This window comes from Petaurus breviceps, unplaced genomic scaffold, assembly GCF_028583685.1.
Source record: "Petaurus breviceps papuanus isolate PSGF00001 unplaced genomic scaffold, PetGlider_PUasm1.0 138, whole genome shotgun sequence".
Taxonomy (NCBI): Eukaryota; Metazoa; Chordata; class Mammalia; order Diprotodontia; family Petauridae; genus Petaurus; species Petaurus breviceps.
This window is the reverse complement of record NW_027185694.1, coordinates 28,322,325-28,339,640: the sequence shown is the minus strand read 5'-3', so window position 1 is coordinate 28,339,640 and position 17,316 is coordinate 28,322,325. Positions and strand designations below refer to the sequence as shown.

General features: G+C 40.1%; 1 protein-coding gene across 28 annotated transcripts in view; it reads right to left on the bottom strand.

The window, feature by feature from the left end:
- Positions 1-12,409, bottom strand: part of MAPK8IP3 (mitogen-activated protein kinase 8 interacting protein 3) — an 80,878-nt gene extending 68,469 nt beyond the window's left edge. For 15 of the 28 annotated variants that reach the window (XM_069108995.1, XM_069062414.1, XM_069062441.1 and 12 more), the window contains exon 1: positions 11,152-12,408. In XM_069108995.1, the coding sequence (XP_068965096.1) occupies positions 11,152-11,469 (318 nt within the window). In that variant the 5' untranslated portion in view covers positions 11,470-12,408. Of the gene's footprint in view, positions 1-11,151 lie in introns of all 28 variants that reach the window. The other 13 variants (XM_069108948.1, XM_069108962.1, XM_069108974.1 and 10 more) reach the window with 2 other exon arrangements.
- Positions 12,410-17,316: the final 4,907 nt, after the last annotated feature.

Genomic DNA, 17,316 nt, shown 5'->3' with positions numbered 1-17,316 from the left:
GATAGATAGATAGATAGATAGATAGATAGATAGATAGATAGATAGATGATCCATTGCGGGGGAGGGGAGACCCTCAGGGTTTCTGGGCAAAAGAGAAAGAATTGCTATTTACATTCATTCTGAGCCTAACCAGGGCCCAAACAACCACCAAGTAGGGCCTGACCAGGGACAAGGAGGACCACTACACCCATTGAGACGGGTAAAGTAGGAGATAGTACCAGAAGGCATATGAGTAATAGCAGATGAGAAAGAGGGGAGAAGAGGGAGCTCTTAGAGAATAGTCTCATTTTTTTCCTGTAAAATATGAATCAAGTTTTGCAGATAAGAGGGTGGGGGGAGGAGGAACCATGAGAGATTTAAGGAGGAATGAAAAGATTTGGAAGAGTTGCTGTGGAGAGAGGGATTATCAATAGATAAAGGAGGCATATTAGCCCAGTTGAGTTTGTGTAACATAAATCTGCAGTGTACCCAGGCAAATAGATAGAAGATTTTCTCCACTTTTGTTCAGCAGCACATAAAAAGTAGGTGTAAAGGCAAAGATGATGGGAATTATCCAAAGTTGAACCTTAGTAGGCAGCAACTGACGAGATGATAAAAGGACTAGAGATTCAAGAGAGGAGCACACTGTAGAATTGAACTGGTTCAATAAGAGGTTAAGTTGGGGAAGAGAGCAGATAGAAGTTAGGGCAAGGGAGATAGCCTGGGAAAGAAATGAAGGGGTAAGGGATTAGAAGCCACCAATGATCACCAAATAAGAGGACTAAAAATGGGAAGATAAGGGGCCTAATTTAGGAAATTCCAACCTGACATATATAAACAAGTTGCTGGTGCTAAAAAATGGGAAACGGATAAAATACTAAGCATCAACAAAGACTATTACCACTTCCTAAGAAGTTTAATTTGAAAATCAGTTGCCAGAGAATGAAAAAACTCAGAAAAAGCCTTGATCAGCAAACACTTTATCTTGCTAGTGGATGGAGGTGATAGCCAATAGCAACAGCTGGTTTAGTATACAAACCCATTCCTGAATTCTCACAGAAGAGTTCGGCAAAAAATTATAAACCTCATAAGACTCCAAGAAGCAAGAGGGAAACATAAATTTATTTAAAGGTCGGAGAAAGACCCTACACTAAATCATCTTGAGGGCATTTAAGCATGAAATGGAAGGACAAAGAATAAAAAAAATCTAATATATCTGTCAACATTTCTTTTTTAAAAAAAAATTCTAATATTTCATTATTTGTTTTTTGCATTCTTCTCTTTTTAAATTCTGAGTTCTAGGGGCGGCTAGGCTGCGAAGTGAATAGAGCATAGGCCCTGGAGTCAGGAGGACCTGAGTTCAAATCCAGCCTCAGACACAAAACTAGCCATGTGACCTTGAGCAAGTCACTTAACCCCAATTGCCCTACCTTCCCCCCCTCCAAAAACCAAAATCTAAAATAATCATTAAAAAAATTCTGAGTTCCAAATTCTCCTTCTCCCTCCTACCCCCTCCATCACCCACTTAGTAGGCAGGCAATAAGAGATGAATTACACATGTGAAATCATACAAAACATATTTTCATATAAGCCATATTGCCAAAAAAAAGTGAGAAAATTATACTTCATTCTGTACTCAAGAGTTCATCAGTTCTCTCTTTAAAGGTAGATAACATTTTTTTTTAATCCTAACTCCTTTGGAACTGTCTTGGATCACTGTATTGGTCAGAGTAGCCAAGTCTTTCAGTCAACTGTTATTACAACATTGCTGTTACTGTGCACAATGATCTCCCACTTCTCACTTCACTTTGCATCAGTTCATATAGATCTTACTATGTTTTTCTGAAACCATCCCTCTTATAATTTCCCATACCTCAACAGTTGTACCCCATCACAATCATATGCCACAGCATGTTCAGCCATTCCCCAATCAATGAGTACCACAAAAAGAGCTACTAAAATGATTTTGTACATATAGGTCCTTTTCCTTTTTCCATGATCTCTTTGGGATACAAACCTAGTAGTGCTATTGCTGGGTCAAAGGGTGATGACTCTCATGGAGCCGTTAGCTTCCACTTGCCCAATTCTAATTTCTAAGGAATTCTTTTCTACAGGGAGATTTTGTACCTCATTTTCCACTCGGCCAATTCTATTTTTTAATAAATTCTTTTCTTCAGTGAATTTTTGTGTCTCTTTTACCAAGCTGTTAATTCTTTTTTCATAATTTTCTTGCATCACTCTTACTTCTTTTCCCAATTTTTCATCTACCACCCTTAGAACTTTCTTTAGTTCTTCTAGGGATTCTTATTGGTCTTGGGTTCAATTATCATTTTTATTTAAGATTTTGTCTGAATTGTTTTTACATGCAACCGGGAAAGAAGATATATATAGGCAATAGGGTATAGAAATCCATCTTGCCCTACAAGAAAGTAAGGAGGGATTGGGGGAGGGGGATATGAGAGGGCAGATTGGGGGAAGGGGTGTTTAGTATTCTTGTCACCTTGGGGTAGGGGGTAGGGCAGAGATGGGGAAAAAATTTGTAACTCTAAATCTTGTGGAAATGAATGTTGAAAACTAAAAATAAATAAATTCAAACAGAAAAAAAAAAGATTTTGTCTGTAACTTTCTTCACATTGTTGTTGTCTTCTGAGTTTATATCTTGGTCTTCCATGCCACTGTAGTAACTTTTTACAGTTAATTTCTTTGGTTGTTGTTTGCACATTTTTCTAGCCTATTTCTTTACTATATTAAATTTGGCTTCTGCTCACCTGGAAGTGGGGAGGAACTGTGCCAAGTTTTAGGCTTTTTTATGCGGCTGTTTTTAAAGCTAGTTCTGGAGGTCTGTAAATTTTTGATACTTCCAAGGTGCTGTGGTCCTGGGATTGGTATGCTTACTCTTCTCCTGGTCTGTGCTCTGGTCTTCACCCAGGAAAGGCCCCTATTCCCCTACAACCACGAGTGCTAGAGATCTCTTTACCTTGGAACTGTCACCCAGATTCTTGCTCCCTTATAACTGACCACAAGCACATCTCTTCTCCTTGGAACTGCAACTCAAAACTTTGTATGGGCAACAGGTGCCAATCAATGCCAGCTGTACTCAGTGCCAACCAAGGGTCTCCTGCAATCTCTTTCTGAGCAGTTATTCAACCCTCTTACCACCTCTGGGCTAAGACCTCCTGCTGCTACGGCCATTGCCACCATGTATAGGCTCTAACAGGTTTCCACCTTGGTGTCACTAACTTCTGCTGACCTAAGTTTTCTTAAGTCAGAAAAATATCTCACCCTGTTCTTTTGTTGGCTCTATTGCTTCAAAATTTGACTTGATATGCTATTTTGAAGTTGTCTGGATGGGAATGTTGAGAGTTTAGCTGAGCTGTATCTAATCTGCCACGTTCCTGTCAGCATTTTTATAACAAAATTCTCTTATGTTAACTCTGTTCTCTTGAAAAGAAATTCTTCTGTCCATTAATGAGAGTAGAGCTAGCTACCACATGAGAACTCTAATATCAAAGTACACAATGTGCCACATGAGATTAAAATGGTACTAAAGAAAATTAAAATGGGAAGAACTAGATAAGAAAAAGTATAAAGAGAGGAGGTCTACGCTGAAAGTGGTACACTTCTAAGGCATGTGGAGGTCTCTTATCTCAAGGTATCTGAGATGAGAAAGGATGTGAAACACTAGGGAAAAATTATTTACAAAAATTATTATCAACCAAGAGAAACTTATTAGTTGCCTAAGTTCAAAGTGCTAGGGATAGAAAAACAAAAATCCAACAGTTCCTTCACTTGAGGAGCTCACATACTATTAGGGGGGACAGGAAGTAGAAAAAAAATTACATACAAAATAAACATGTGGGGCGGCCAGGTGGCTCAGCGAGTAAGAGCACCGGCTCCAGTGTTGGGATGACCTGGATCAAATCCGGGCTCAGATACTCAGCACCACACCCAGAAATAACTGGCCGTGTAAACTTGAGCAAGTTACTTAACCCCGATTGCTTAAAAAAAAAAAAATAAACATGAGGTAATTTCTGGACAGTATCTCGGGGATAGTATCTTAGGGGATCAGGAAATATCTCAAGTAGTCACTGGCACTTGAGCACAGCTATGAAGGAAACTAGAAATTCTGAGGGGCAAAAGTGAGGAGAGAGTGCTTTCCTAAAACAAAGAAACAAGCGCTGGAGTGTCATATGTGGGCAGCAACAAGCGGGCCAGTTTGGCTAGACCATAGTGTTCGTGAATAGAAATAATATATAATGGGTCTAAAAAGGTAGAATCTCAGTCTAGAAAGGTTGCAAAAGGCTTTAAACTACAAACAGAGAAGTTCACATTTTATCTTACAGGTAGAAGGGAGTCACTGGAGTTTACTGAGTAGGAACATGACATCATGAGATCTATGCTTTAGGAATGTCACTTTAGAGTCTGTGTGAGGGATGGATGAGAGGGCAGAGATTTGAACCAGGAAATCCAATGAAGGATTGCAACAGTCAAAGTAATAGATGATAAGAGTTTAAATTAGGGTCATAGCTGTCTGAATAAAGAGAAAGGGATCATAGCAAGAGATGTCATGGAAACAAAACCAACAAGGTTTGGCAAATGGATGGCTATGTGGGGAGACAGACAATGAAGATTTAAAGATGACTTTATGCTTGTAAACCTAGGTGACTGGGAGGATGGCAGTGTCCTTGACAGAAACAGAAATGACAGGATAAGAGGTGAGGTTTAGGGAGAAAGATAATGAATACTGTTTTGGAGATAAATGAGCTTGAAATGACTACAGACATCTAATCCAAAATGTCCAAGCAGTTGGTGCTATGAGACTGGTTAGAGTTCAGGACAGAGACAATGGCTAGATATATAGATAATTAATATCCATTGTGATTTCAAGAGATCTAGAGGAAAGACTCCCTTGTTGAGGATTTATGGGAGGACATGGATAAGCACTGAGGATAAGTTTAAATTTGTAGGATTGGGTTTTTTTGGACTACATAAAAGAGGCCATTCTTAATCACTGAATAGGTGCTGTCTTAGCCAAACTGAGACCAGTTAAAGACTTACGCTTAAAAAGGCCAAGTCTCCTTACTGTATCCAGGGTCATCTCCAGTCCTCCTGATCTATTATCTTGCCATTGGACCCAGATGTCTCTGGAGGAGAAAGTGAGGCTGGTGACTTTGCACAGCCCTCCCTCACTTAAATCCAATTCACTTGCAAATCATGGCATCACTTTCCTGATGCCATGGTCCTCTTTGAGAATGGACAAATAACAACAACAAATCTGCGGGTTTAAGCTAGTAAAAGGAGCACCCACAGTAATAAAATCATATATACATTTGTGTAGAAGTCAGAAGCAGAAAAAGATTAAGTTCAATAGACTTTTTTCTCTGGTATAGATTCAGGTTAAAATGTGCCAAGAAATAGAACTTATATTGATTTCCATGAAAAATTATTCTCAAAATAAACGAAATAAACTAAACAATCTATACTGGCCTATCTCAATATTCCTTATCTGAGTGATACTATAATATGATCTAAAGAAATACGGTCCTTTGCCCTACAGAATTCATGTTCTTAAAATAGAAAGCCATGCTGATGTAAATAGACACGTAGAAAAGCAAGCTTCATGAGCCCACCCACAGGAGCACAGATGGAATCTCATTTCTTAGGGAAGCACAGTCAGGAAGAAAAAGAAAGCTTCTTGTTGCTAGAAATAGGATAATAAGGGATTCTATACCTTCCATTTGGTAAGGGAATGATGCCACATCATCAGATAAGACTGAAGTTGGGCAAAGAAGTCTACCTCTGAAAGTAAAATAATGTGGGAGAAGGCTTAGAATTTTCAGAGATTTGTTTAGCTCAAGCACAATGGCTAGAAAACCAAAGTGATCTGCATCCTAAAAGTTAGTTTTGATGTAGTTAATGACGTGTCATTTTGTGACATTACTACTAATATATGTCTTCAACTATTATTTAGCTATTAAAATGGCGTGTTCATCCCCAGAAGGTTGGCCACTAGATGGTATATCTTTTTCTTTATATAAATAGACGGTCTTGGAGCAGCTAGGTGGTGTAGTGAGTAAAGTGTCAGCCCCAGAGTCAGGAGGACCCGAGTTTGGTTCTGGCCTCAGATACTTAACCCCCCCCCACACAAAAACTAGCCGTGTAACCTTGGGCAAGTTACTTAACCCCAGTTGCCCTCCAAAAAGGCCAAAAAAAAAAAAAAAGACGGTCTAAAGAGAAGTGGGTATAATCTTTGATAGTGGAAGTACCTGACTCAAGTTAAATCAGATAACTCAATATAAAGAAATAATTGCTCATGAAGTCTTCTCAATTAGACTATAAGCTCCTTGAGAACATGGAGCATGTCTTGTTCATCTTTATACTCCCCCAATGTCCATCAGTGACCTATGTGGATATCACTTGACTCAAGAAACAGCTATTTGTTGAAGTTAGATTCAACAGTTTGTTACTTCTGCTCTAATTTCTAACCAACAGGGCTCTAAGGACCTCTCTCAACTCAGTAAAAGCAGTTATGGTCAACAACACTTTTAAGCCTCTCTGGACTCAAGAATAAAAACAGACACTTTCCACTCGTACAGTTTTTCTAAGAATCCTGTCTAATGACCATATTGGGAAAAATATACTAATAATAAGAGAAATGCAAATTAAAACAACTCTGAGATTTCATTTCACACCCAGGAAATTATCAAAAATTATAAAAGATAGAAATCAACGCTGCAAGAACTATAGAATTATGCAAGAAAAATCACCAAAATTCTCACCATGTTGACCCAAAGATTTCATGCCTAAGCATGTACCCCAAAGAAGATCAATGGTAGAAAAGTCTCATAAATACCCAAATATTCACAGTAGTAATTTTTGTAATAGCAAAAAACTATAATCAAAGTAGGTGCCTATCAATTGGGGAATGGTTAAACAAATTGTTATATGAATATAATGAACAATATTGAACCACAAGAAATGAATACACAGAATTCAGAGAAACATAAGAGAACTTTTATGAGCTGATGAAGGACAAAGAAAGAATAATATTCTAGAATGACTACCAAAGTGCATATGTATGTGTCTATGTATACACACATACAAAAAAAATTTAGGTTTTTCAAAAGCCATATTCTGTTTAACCACAGAACTAATACAACTTCTGATAGCAAAATTAATATGTATATATGTATGTATGTATGTTATATGAATGAAAACAGAATTCTGAAAAAATACAATGACCAATGTGGATTCCAAATGACTGATTATAAAATATGCAGCTTTCAGAGATCTTAGGCCTTCACCTCTTGTTAAAGATGGGATAGATTATGTATATAATCAAATACACTGTTAATACTGGTTGCTGCACTAAAAAATGTTCAGATAATCTGAAATATGGATGATCTAAACCTTAAAGGGCTGTACTGACTCTATGAAAATGTTATCATTGTATCATTTTTTAGTGCATATAGATTGAATCGTTCACATGTGAGCTCTAATCAAATACCCAGTGAACTGAAATTTAAGCAGGAAGGATTATATATGATAGGCAAGATTCCTTAGTATAAGGGTAGTAAAATACCTGAATGAGTGAGCACAAGAATTCATGTGACTACCTTAATAAAAAAAAGTTGCTTGCATTTTCAGAAAAAAAAAGGTCTTGTCTATGCACTAATGATTTAGGAGCTTTTCTGTTTTAGTTTTCTAAAGAAATTCACTTTTCTGTACCCCTGATGATTGTGGCACAACTACAGTGTGCTAATTTGAAGAGACAAATGGCAAAAACTCTAGTCAACACATCCCAACGGTTTAATCCAAAAATAGCCAATTTTTAAAATGCTCAATGTAAGAATGTCAAAAGGGGAAACTGCATCTTGTACATGTATACTCAAATTTGTGAAATTATTGTTTTTACCATGGAAGTAGTGCATAATATCTTTCAAAGTGCATACAAAGTTCATTTAAATTTGTAAATCTTTGTACTGTTTTTCAGTTATCAATGTTCTCAGTTTAGAGGAATAAAAACTGAGGATATAGATAGAGTACAAACAATTCCACCTAAATGCTATGTACTTCTTACTAACCCGTCCCTTAGATGGCAGATCAATCTCTGAATTCCTTTAGTTGTACTTACTAAAGGTGGAAGGTACAGAATAAATAGGGCTATTTGCTTATATTGTCCAAGGCTTAGCTCTGAAAAACCGAACTATCTTCCCAGCTCAGGAACATGCAGGCAGCTCAAGTTACCCATCTCTGACTAAGCCTTCTTGAGCACTGTAGTTGGGGGAGGGTACCTACAGCACTGGTTTAGAGATTCTATGAGTCTGAGGAGGTAGCAAAAAAATTTCCCCTTCAAGTCTTTCTCCACAAAAAGCTGGTTGACCATCTTTAGCCTAGGAGATGATTAGTCCCCACTAGAATTTTCCCAGGAACCACTTTTATACATATGCCACAATCTGGGAATGATTATAAGAACAAAGAATTAAGTTTGTTTGCATGAGAAGTAACTAGATATGGTCGATTCAGGGCTGGGCCGATTCAGAAATACGGACTCTGACACACTATCATCATTTCCAGTACACACACACACACAACATATCACTTTAAGGTTTGTAAAAATGCTTTGCAAATATGGCCACAACCACCCTAGCAGGCTGGATGCTATTATTATTATTCTCTCTTTTTATGAGGAAATACAGAAGGAAAGAGTCTAAATGACACTTACTTAACTGTGTATCTGAGGCTGCATTTGAACTTGGATCTCCCTGACTCCAAACCTAGTTGTTCCATTAACTGACTCTTCCACCCCAGGCAAGTCACATGACCTTTTAGGGTCCTAGGCAACTCTCCTTAGGTTGTAAAAGAGTTGCTGATTTAGTGAAAAGAGTTTTTAAGGTCTTGACTCCACCCCCCACCCCAAAAAGAATTACATATAATGTGGAAGATTGCTCAGTCTATTGAAAAGTTTGACAATAAAATGCTAATTCATGAGGTAGGTCTGGGGCACATTGAGCTATGGGCCTGGAGTCAGGAAGACCTAAATTCAAATCCAGCCTCATGAACTTACTAGCTGTGTGACCTTGGGAAAGTGACTTAACCTCTCTATCTGCCTCAGTTTTCTGAATTATAAAATGAGGATATCAGCACCTACTTCACAGGGTTATTATAAGGATGAAATGAGAAAATATTCAGAAAGTGCTGAGCATAGCATGCTATATAATATAGCATAGTAGGTTGCTTATTCTCCTCTTAATTCTTATCCTTAAAGTTAGGAATTTTCTTGAATTATATCTTAAATGAATAATTTTTTTTTCTTCTCTAATATGGGGTGGTGGTGAAATACTGAGGGTACCAGGTTTACTGGAGAACAGTGGTTTATAGTTACTTATAAGTCATGAAGGAGACAGAAACAAACAAGATTTTGGTACAACAGTGAGTTCCTCTAACACAGGACCAAAAGTTTGCCGTGGTGTTCAAAGACAGCTCTTCCTTTGACTAGAGGTAGGGTGATATAAGAGAAGCAGCTTGGATTTAGAATCAGAAGACTTGTTCTAGTTCTGGCTTAGCCACTAACTAGTGATAACCTTGGATCGGTTACATAAACTTTTAGGTCTCCCATTCCCCCTCTGTAAAATGAAGGAAACAGTCCTCTAACATTTGGCGTGTGTATAATCTTTAGTATCTCTACCTGTAAAGAATGAGTTCTATGCTTTATCAGCTATTGTCATTAGGCCTGAGTATCAGCATCAATTTTAGAGAAATATGGTGGATATCATCATCAACTCAGGAATACCTGCTTGATTGATGGATGAAAAAGCCTATCATTTTTACTATGGTAAACATTAAGTTCATTCAGAGGGCTGTTTTATGGTTTTAGTTTATCACAACATTCCTTGAATCTCACTAAGAATACATCCTAGCTATGGTTTTAAGAAATTCACAAGTTCTTTCTTTTATTTCTGCTTAAAATCAGGATCATCACGTGTACAAATAAGAAAATGGAAGACAAAATTTATCATAAAGGAGTTCAGAAGCTTCCTATTTCTCAGCCAAAGAGTTCGATAAAGAATCGTATGTATGTATGTATGCACGGTGTATGTAAATGTATATATGCAGGGCAAGAGTAGTGGCATTCCACATAATACACTGCTTTCTTTCAGATGCCTGAATGTCTGTTTAAACTGGTTCACATGCAGTTTTCCAACTTAGAGTAAAAATATTTCCAGTTCAGAAAAATCCTATTTCTGCCTTCTCCAAACCCACACAGTAATTTTCCAGGTTTTTCTACAAATGCCCACAACCTGACCAATGTAGTGACTTAAAGGGCAAAAGAGTTACCAACAAGGCACGAACTCACCAGTAACCTTAAACAAACCAAGACCAGTTTTACCTAACGAATAAGACAGAAGCTTCTGAGCTTTTGGCTCTCGTTAGAAGCAATTACTAACTGATTCTTCTGCACGAAACCATAAAAATCTTGGACAGGAGAACACAAGGGGAAAAAAAAAGCCTTTCCCAAAGACAGCTTCATGCTGCAAAGAGGATGTGTTTAGGGGGAAGGGTGACTGCAGCGGTTAGAGGCTGGTCAAGGGAAGGGATCAGGGTTTTGGGCAACAGTCTGAACAAACAAAAACCGATCTCCAGTCAGATTTAGGCAGAGAAAAGACGCAAGGCTTATTTTAAGGATAGGGGCTCTATTTAGGCATCACGGCCCAACGAGCAGCTGCCACTAAGATGTGCGTGACCTTGGGCATCCCTCGTGGGGCTGGGCTAAGTGCTCGGGACATTCCGGGTGACCTCTGGCTTCTCACAGGGACTCTTTCGGCCAGGGACACCCAAAGAGATGCTTCTCCCTTTCCCTCTGTGGGTGTGGCCGTAGGGAAGAAGGGAAGGCTGCAGGAGCTCCCTGAGGTTGTTTTGGGGTTGGGGGAGAGGAAGCGGGGGTGAGAGGAGTTCCTGGAAATGAAACAGGATGGAGGGAGGGAGGGGGAGGCCTACAAGGGGGCCAGGCCGGGAGGTGGGAAGAGAAAGGAGGCCCCGCAGGGACCCAGTCAGGCCCAGGGGTCAGAGGCACGGTTTCCGGGGCGGGGCGGGGCGGAGGCCCATCCCGCCCCACTCGGGCCGGGCCTGGCCACCCGCTTGGCCCCGGGCTTGCCGCAGCTCGCTGCCTACCTCCTCGGCCTGCTTGCGCAGCGCCTTCTCCCGCTCGTACTGGGTGAGCAGCTGCTCGTTGTCCTCGCGCAGCAGCTCGAGCTCCACCTCGTGCTCCTGATTCTCGCTGAGCACCGAGTCCAGGTTCTCGAGCACGTTCACCACCAGCGGCATCAGCTCCTTCACCACCTCCTCGTCGTAGCAGCTGATGAGTCGCTCGAACTCGCGGTAGATGGAGCCCGCCAGGCCCGACACCCGCTCCGACATCACCGAACCCGAGCAGTAGTCGTCCTGGTATACCACCACCCCGCCGCCCTCGTCCATCTGGATCTCCATCATCGTGGCTACCGCTGCCGCCGCCAGCGCGGCCTGATGCCTTCCCGGCCGGGCCTGGCTGAACTGCTTTTCGGCTGTCTGCTCCCAGCTCCTCCGCTTCCCCGAGGCCGCCGCAGCCGCTCTGCTCTGCCTGTCACCGCCGCGGCTCTGCCAGTCATTCACCTGCCGGAAGTCCCGCCCTGCCTCCCGGAAGCCCCTGCTGCCCCTCAGAAGAAAGGGGAAATGAACGTTTCCCAGGCAACCGCCTGGGTGTGCTTACAAGTCCTCGCTAGGGGGAGCCCGAGTCGTGAGGGAAAGGGGAGCGTGCGCACTGTTGTTTCCCTCGGATCGCAGCCTGAGGTCTTTTCGGAGCACTTTCCAGTCACATTAGAAACGTTATTCCCATATACTGAGTCTGGATCAGACTCCCCTGAGCACAGAATCGATGAGGCAGAGAGACGGGGCGGAATGAGGGGCAGGGAGGAGATAAGAGAAGACACAAAGAAGGGAGAGGGAAGAGAGAGACGGGAGTGAGAGGGGGCGGGGCGAGACAGACGTTAAGGTGCAGAACAGTATATGTGGGTGCACGGTTTAGGCAGACTAGGAGGGGGCTGATGGAGAATAGGAAAGGAAGGTTGGAGCCAAAGTAGCGAAGGGCTCTTTTATGCTAATGAATTCGATCCTAGAGGTAGTAAGAAGCTCCTGGAGTTTACTGGGGACGTACATCCGTGAAGGTGCTGTGCACTTTAAGCAAGGCATAACAGAAGTAACCCAAAAGAAAGGCCAGTTGCTCAAAATCCACCTCAAATGGTCACTTGGACTATTTGTTCCAGACCTGTGGTAGAACATTCCAAGCTCCCATTGATCTGATCAGCCCACACTGGGACACACTAAGCATAGTGATGTCATTCAGCCAAGGGACATGGTTAGATCTGTGTTTTAGGAAAGTTGTTTGGAAGATTGGTTTAAAAAAAAAGTGCAGGGAAGAAACTAGACAAGGGAGGTTTCAATTCTAATGTTATTGCAGTAGGCCAGAAAAGAGGTAACGAATATTTGAACTAGAATAGTGGTCATATGCGTCAAGAGATGACGACAGATTTAAGATAAAATATCTGGGAGCAGATTAGTAATTGTTGCCAACTGTTGGATCAATGGGCTGAAGGAGAAGAGTTGAGGGAAACTAGTTTCAAACCAGGATGACCGGATGGGTGGAGATGTCTATCCATGAAAGCTAGGAATAAATAAGTTTTTATAGAACAAATTCTGTTGTGTTTGAAATACCTACAGGACATCTAGTTAAAATGTTTTGATAGGCAGTTAGCAATGCAAGATTGGAGTTCAGGAGATTAGGCTGGACATACAGATTTAGGAGTCATCTGAATTGAGGTCATAATTAAACCCATGGAAGCTGATGAGGTCACAAGAGAAAATGAGACTGGAAGGAGGTACCTTTCAGATAATTAGTGTGAGACTTCATAACCAAAGAAGGATAGATCACAGAAAGTACAAAATAAAAGTTTTCAAAAGAATTGCAAACTAACCACTTAAGGAAAAAATGTTCCAAGTCACTAATAAAAGAAATGTAAATAAAAAGGCTGAGGTTTCACCTCCAACTCATCAAGTTTGCAAAGACTAATATATCATCGTTGTAAAGGTAGTGAGAAGCCAGGCACAATAATATACAGATAGTAGAGCTGTAACTGGTACAACTCTTCTTGAAAACTCTTTGTTGTGGTTGTGGTTTGTCCTTCATTCTCAAAGAGGAGCATGACGTCAGGAAAATGATTTAATGGAGGCAGGGCTGTGCAAAGTCACCAGCCTCACTTTCCCCCCTGGAGCCATCTCAGTCCAGTGGCATGATAAAGATCAGAAGGATAACTGGAGATGGCCCCTGATAATTATTCAAGAAAAGTTACTCAACTATTCATGTCCTTTGAGTCATACACAGATTGTAATACTGGGCATATAACCTAAGGAAGATAGTGGCAAAAATAAAAGTCCCATATATAAAAATATTCATAGCAGTACTTTTTGTAGTAGCAAAAAATCTGGAAACTAGTATGGGCCTATCGACTGGAGAATGGCTGAAAAATGTGTCACAGGAATGTAATAGCATACTATTGAAACATAAGAAATGATGAATATGAGGAATTCAGAGAAACATGTTAATACTTGCATGAACTGATACTGAGTGGAGAAAGTAAAATCAGGTAAATATATACAATAACTACCCAGCAACCAAGAAACTAACAGGAAAACAATTTAGTAACAATTCAGTGACTATTGTAGAGTCCAGATTATATGATGTAAGTTTCTTCTTCCTAGAGAGGTGCATTGTCACCTGCTTGGGGACAATATTGCTGTTCCCTGAATGGGGAACAAGTGACACTCTATTCTGCCATGTTGCTACCACCTATTACCTGCCTAGGCTTATTTGGAAAAAAGGAAATTCCCTTTTATCCAATTTCCTTCAACAGTTATCTGGTACTTCTTCCCACCTCCTCCATCCTCCCCTTTCTAGCTACACATGCTCTCTTGAAGTCTCAATCCTAAAGTGAACTCCTAGGGAGATGATACTAACTTATCTGAACTCATTCCTCTGTGATTAACAAAACTCCCAGTCACCCAGGCTTGCAACCTCAACTCCTTTTTCTTACTCCCATGCAATCAGCTGTCAAGTCATCTTGATTAGATGTCTTCAGTATCTCTTATACACTCCCTTCTTTCTTCTGACATTGCTACCACCCCAGCGCAGGCCTTAGAGCATCACCACAATTGTGGAGGTTATGGCAATAGCCTCCAGCTTGGTTTTCCTGACTCAAATCTCTCTACTCCAGTCCATCCTCCATTCAACTGCCAAACTACTCTTCCTTAAGCCTAGGTCTGCCGATGTCACCCACTATTCAATAAACTCCAGTGACTCCAATCAACTCTAGGCTCAAACATAAAATTCTGGCAAAGATCCCTTCATAATATGGCCTCTTCCTACCTTTCTAATATTATTATGCCTCATTTCCTCCCCTCCCACCCCCATACTTTGTGATCCAGCGATACTGGCCTCCATACCATCTTTGAACAAGACTCATCTTGACTCCAGACATTTTCTGTCTCCATGCCTGGAACATTCTCCCTCATCATCTGGCCTCCTTGCCTTTCTTCAAGTCCCAGTTAAAATTCTACCTTCTACAGGACGACTTTCCTGATCTCCTTTAATATTATTAGCTCCTTCTCTCTATCTCCAATTTACTACATACACACACACACACACACAATCTTCTTTGTACAGTTGTTTCCACGTTGTCTCTCCCCCTTAGATGATGAGTTCTTTAGGAGCTAGGACTGGGGTGGTTTTTTTTTTGCCTTTTTTTTTATATGTCATCCAGTGCAGGGCCGTAGTAAGCACTTATGCACTGCTTAGATCACATCAACTATCTTACTCAAACTCCAGTATTCATTGCCTTTAGCAAAAACTATATTCCTTTGTTTGGTTTTTAAAGCCCTTCACAATTGGCTCGTCTATCCAATTACTTCTCTCCCTGCATTTCAGAGTCCAACCAAATTGGCCTTTTGTTTCTCATATATGGTATTCCAACTTCTCTGTCTCGAATTACCTGCCCTCACACTTGAAGTATATTCCCTTCTCGCCTCTGCCTCAGAACCCTTCTTGTATTCAAGAAGCAACTCAAACACCACCTAGCAGAAACCTTTCCTGACCCTCCCACTAGTACCCTCTTGCCCTAACAACTGTCTTTATTCTTTTTATGTTTTATATATTCATACTTTCCCCAATAAATGTTAATGCCTTGGGAGTAAGGATTGTTTTATTCTATTTTCAGCACTTAGCAAAGTGCCTGGCATATAAATCACTCTTCATGGACACTGCGAGGGAATGAAATTGTCAAGGGAGATTATTCAATTCTAAAATGCCACTTTATACTTTTAAAGAAAATTTTAAAACATTTTGCTGCTTTAGTTCACCCTGCCTGCCCCCCCGCCCCTTTAAAAGGAATGGAAGTTGGGCTCCTTTTACTTGTAATCAGTGACCAGCACTCTGTCTGACTCACAGAATGCATTTAATGTAGAGAATGAAAAGAAAAACTGGACCAAGTTTGGAACTTTTGGCAACACTTTGAAAAACATACTCACTGATGAATAAATTCGGACAAATATTTCCTAAACTTTTCTTTGCTGCATGGAGGACTAAAGCAAGAGATAAAAGAATGGAGTAGAGAATTAGTTTTAGTAGTGCAACCTTTAGTATGTTGGAGATGTGTGTTTGTATGTGTGTAAGGCATTGGTGTCAAACTCCGAAACAGGACGGGGGAGGCCCACTAATCAGGACCTGGCTTACCTTTAAAGTGTCATGTTATCTATGTTTTGTCGTATTTTTATTTATTTTGTTAATTCTTTCCCAATTACATTTTATTCTGGTTGGGTTTCACTGGGAGTATTGTGGATCTCATGTTTAACACCTCTGGTGTAAGAAGTAAACTTGACTAAGATGTCATCAAATGATATTTCAAGAAATACCTTACCTTAGCTCATCTCCTGCTCCTTCCCCTCCCCTCCCCTCCCCTCCTCCCTCCAACTTTTCTAAAAGAGGAAATTCAGCTCCTTTTGGGTAGGGATTGTTTCTTTCTTTACAGGCGTATGTCCAGTACCTAAAGCACACCTGTTACAAAGTATGCAAATAAATACTTGTTGATTGACAACACCCGAGGATGCAGCAAAGGCATAGAGTATGGCCATTTCAAACTTTTAATTATCAATGTTGTTACCTAACTCCCCAAATGTGGATATGCATTACTAAACTGTTCATCATTTAAGTTTTAGACATTTAACAATATTAGCAAGATCATAGCATATGTATACAACTCACTTAAGCTGATCAATGGTAGAAATAGTAACATCTCTTGAGATTTTGAGAAGGAATAACTAGAGGACAACTCTCAAAAGCCAGTTACACTGCAAAGAATTCAATTGTGAAATACAATTCAACAATTCAGAAAATTAGATTTAGAAAGCTAATTCCTGAGGGGAAATTAAATGCTCAATTTGACCTGTGCTTGTTAAAACACTTAAGTGCCAAGGAGGGTGGGGACCACTATTAAATACCCCTTTCTCAACACACAAAATTCACTTCAGCTCCAATAAATGCCTTCTCATTTTCTTGCAGAACTGAATTTTATATAGTACAACTCTGATGTTATACATAAAATAGGAGGCATATTTCATTAAGAGTCTACTGGAAAGAATACTTGGGCTCAGTAAGAAGCATGAGGTAAATATAAAAAGTACATGATTAAATAGGAAGAGATGTGCTTCATTTAAATTTTGCCTAATTCAGCATAACAAATATAATAGGACTAGATAGAAGTCACACCCTATGAATCACTGGATACTTTAAATGAATCACTGTATAAATGAACAAAGCACAATAATCTGAGCAAGTAATTATCCTTTGATTTTTGTTATACAATAGCTAATTATGCAGTATTTAATGCCTCAGTGAATTCCTCTTAACCTAGATAGTGCTAGTTTTGTGTAGGTGAGAGCTGGACTTGAGTCATTCAAGACATGTGTTCAAAACCCACTTCTGGCACTTAGTATACTGTTTGACTGTGGGCAAGTCTCTTAATTTCTCTATGCCTGTTCCTCACCCGTAAAAGGAGATCATACCAGTAGCTCTATCCTCAGGGAGGTTCAAAGGATCAAATGAAAAGGAACAGAAAGCACTCTGCAAACCTTAAAGAGTAATATAAATGCCAGCTATTACTAAAGGATTTGTACAAATTTTATGTGTGCAAAAAAGAATTATTTAATAAGCATAGTGATGCTAGGCAGATACAAAAAAAAATTTCTATGAAATTA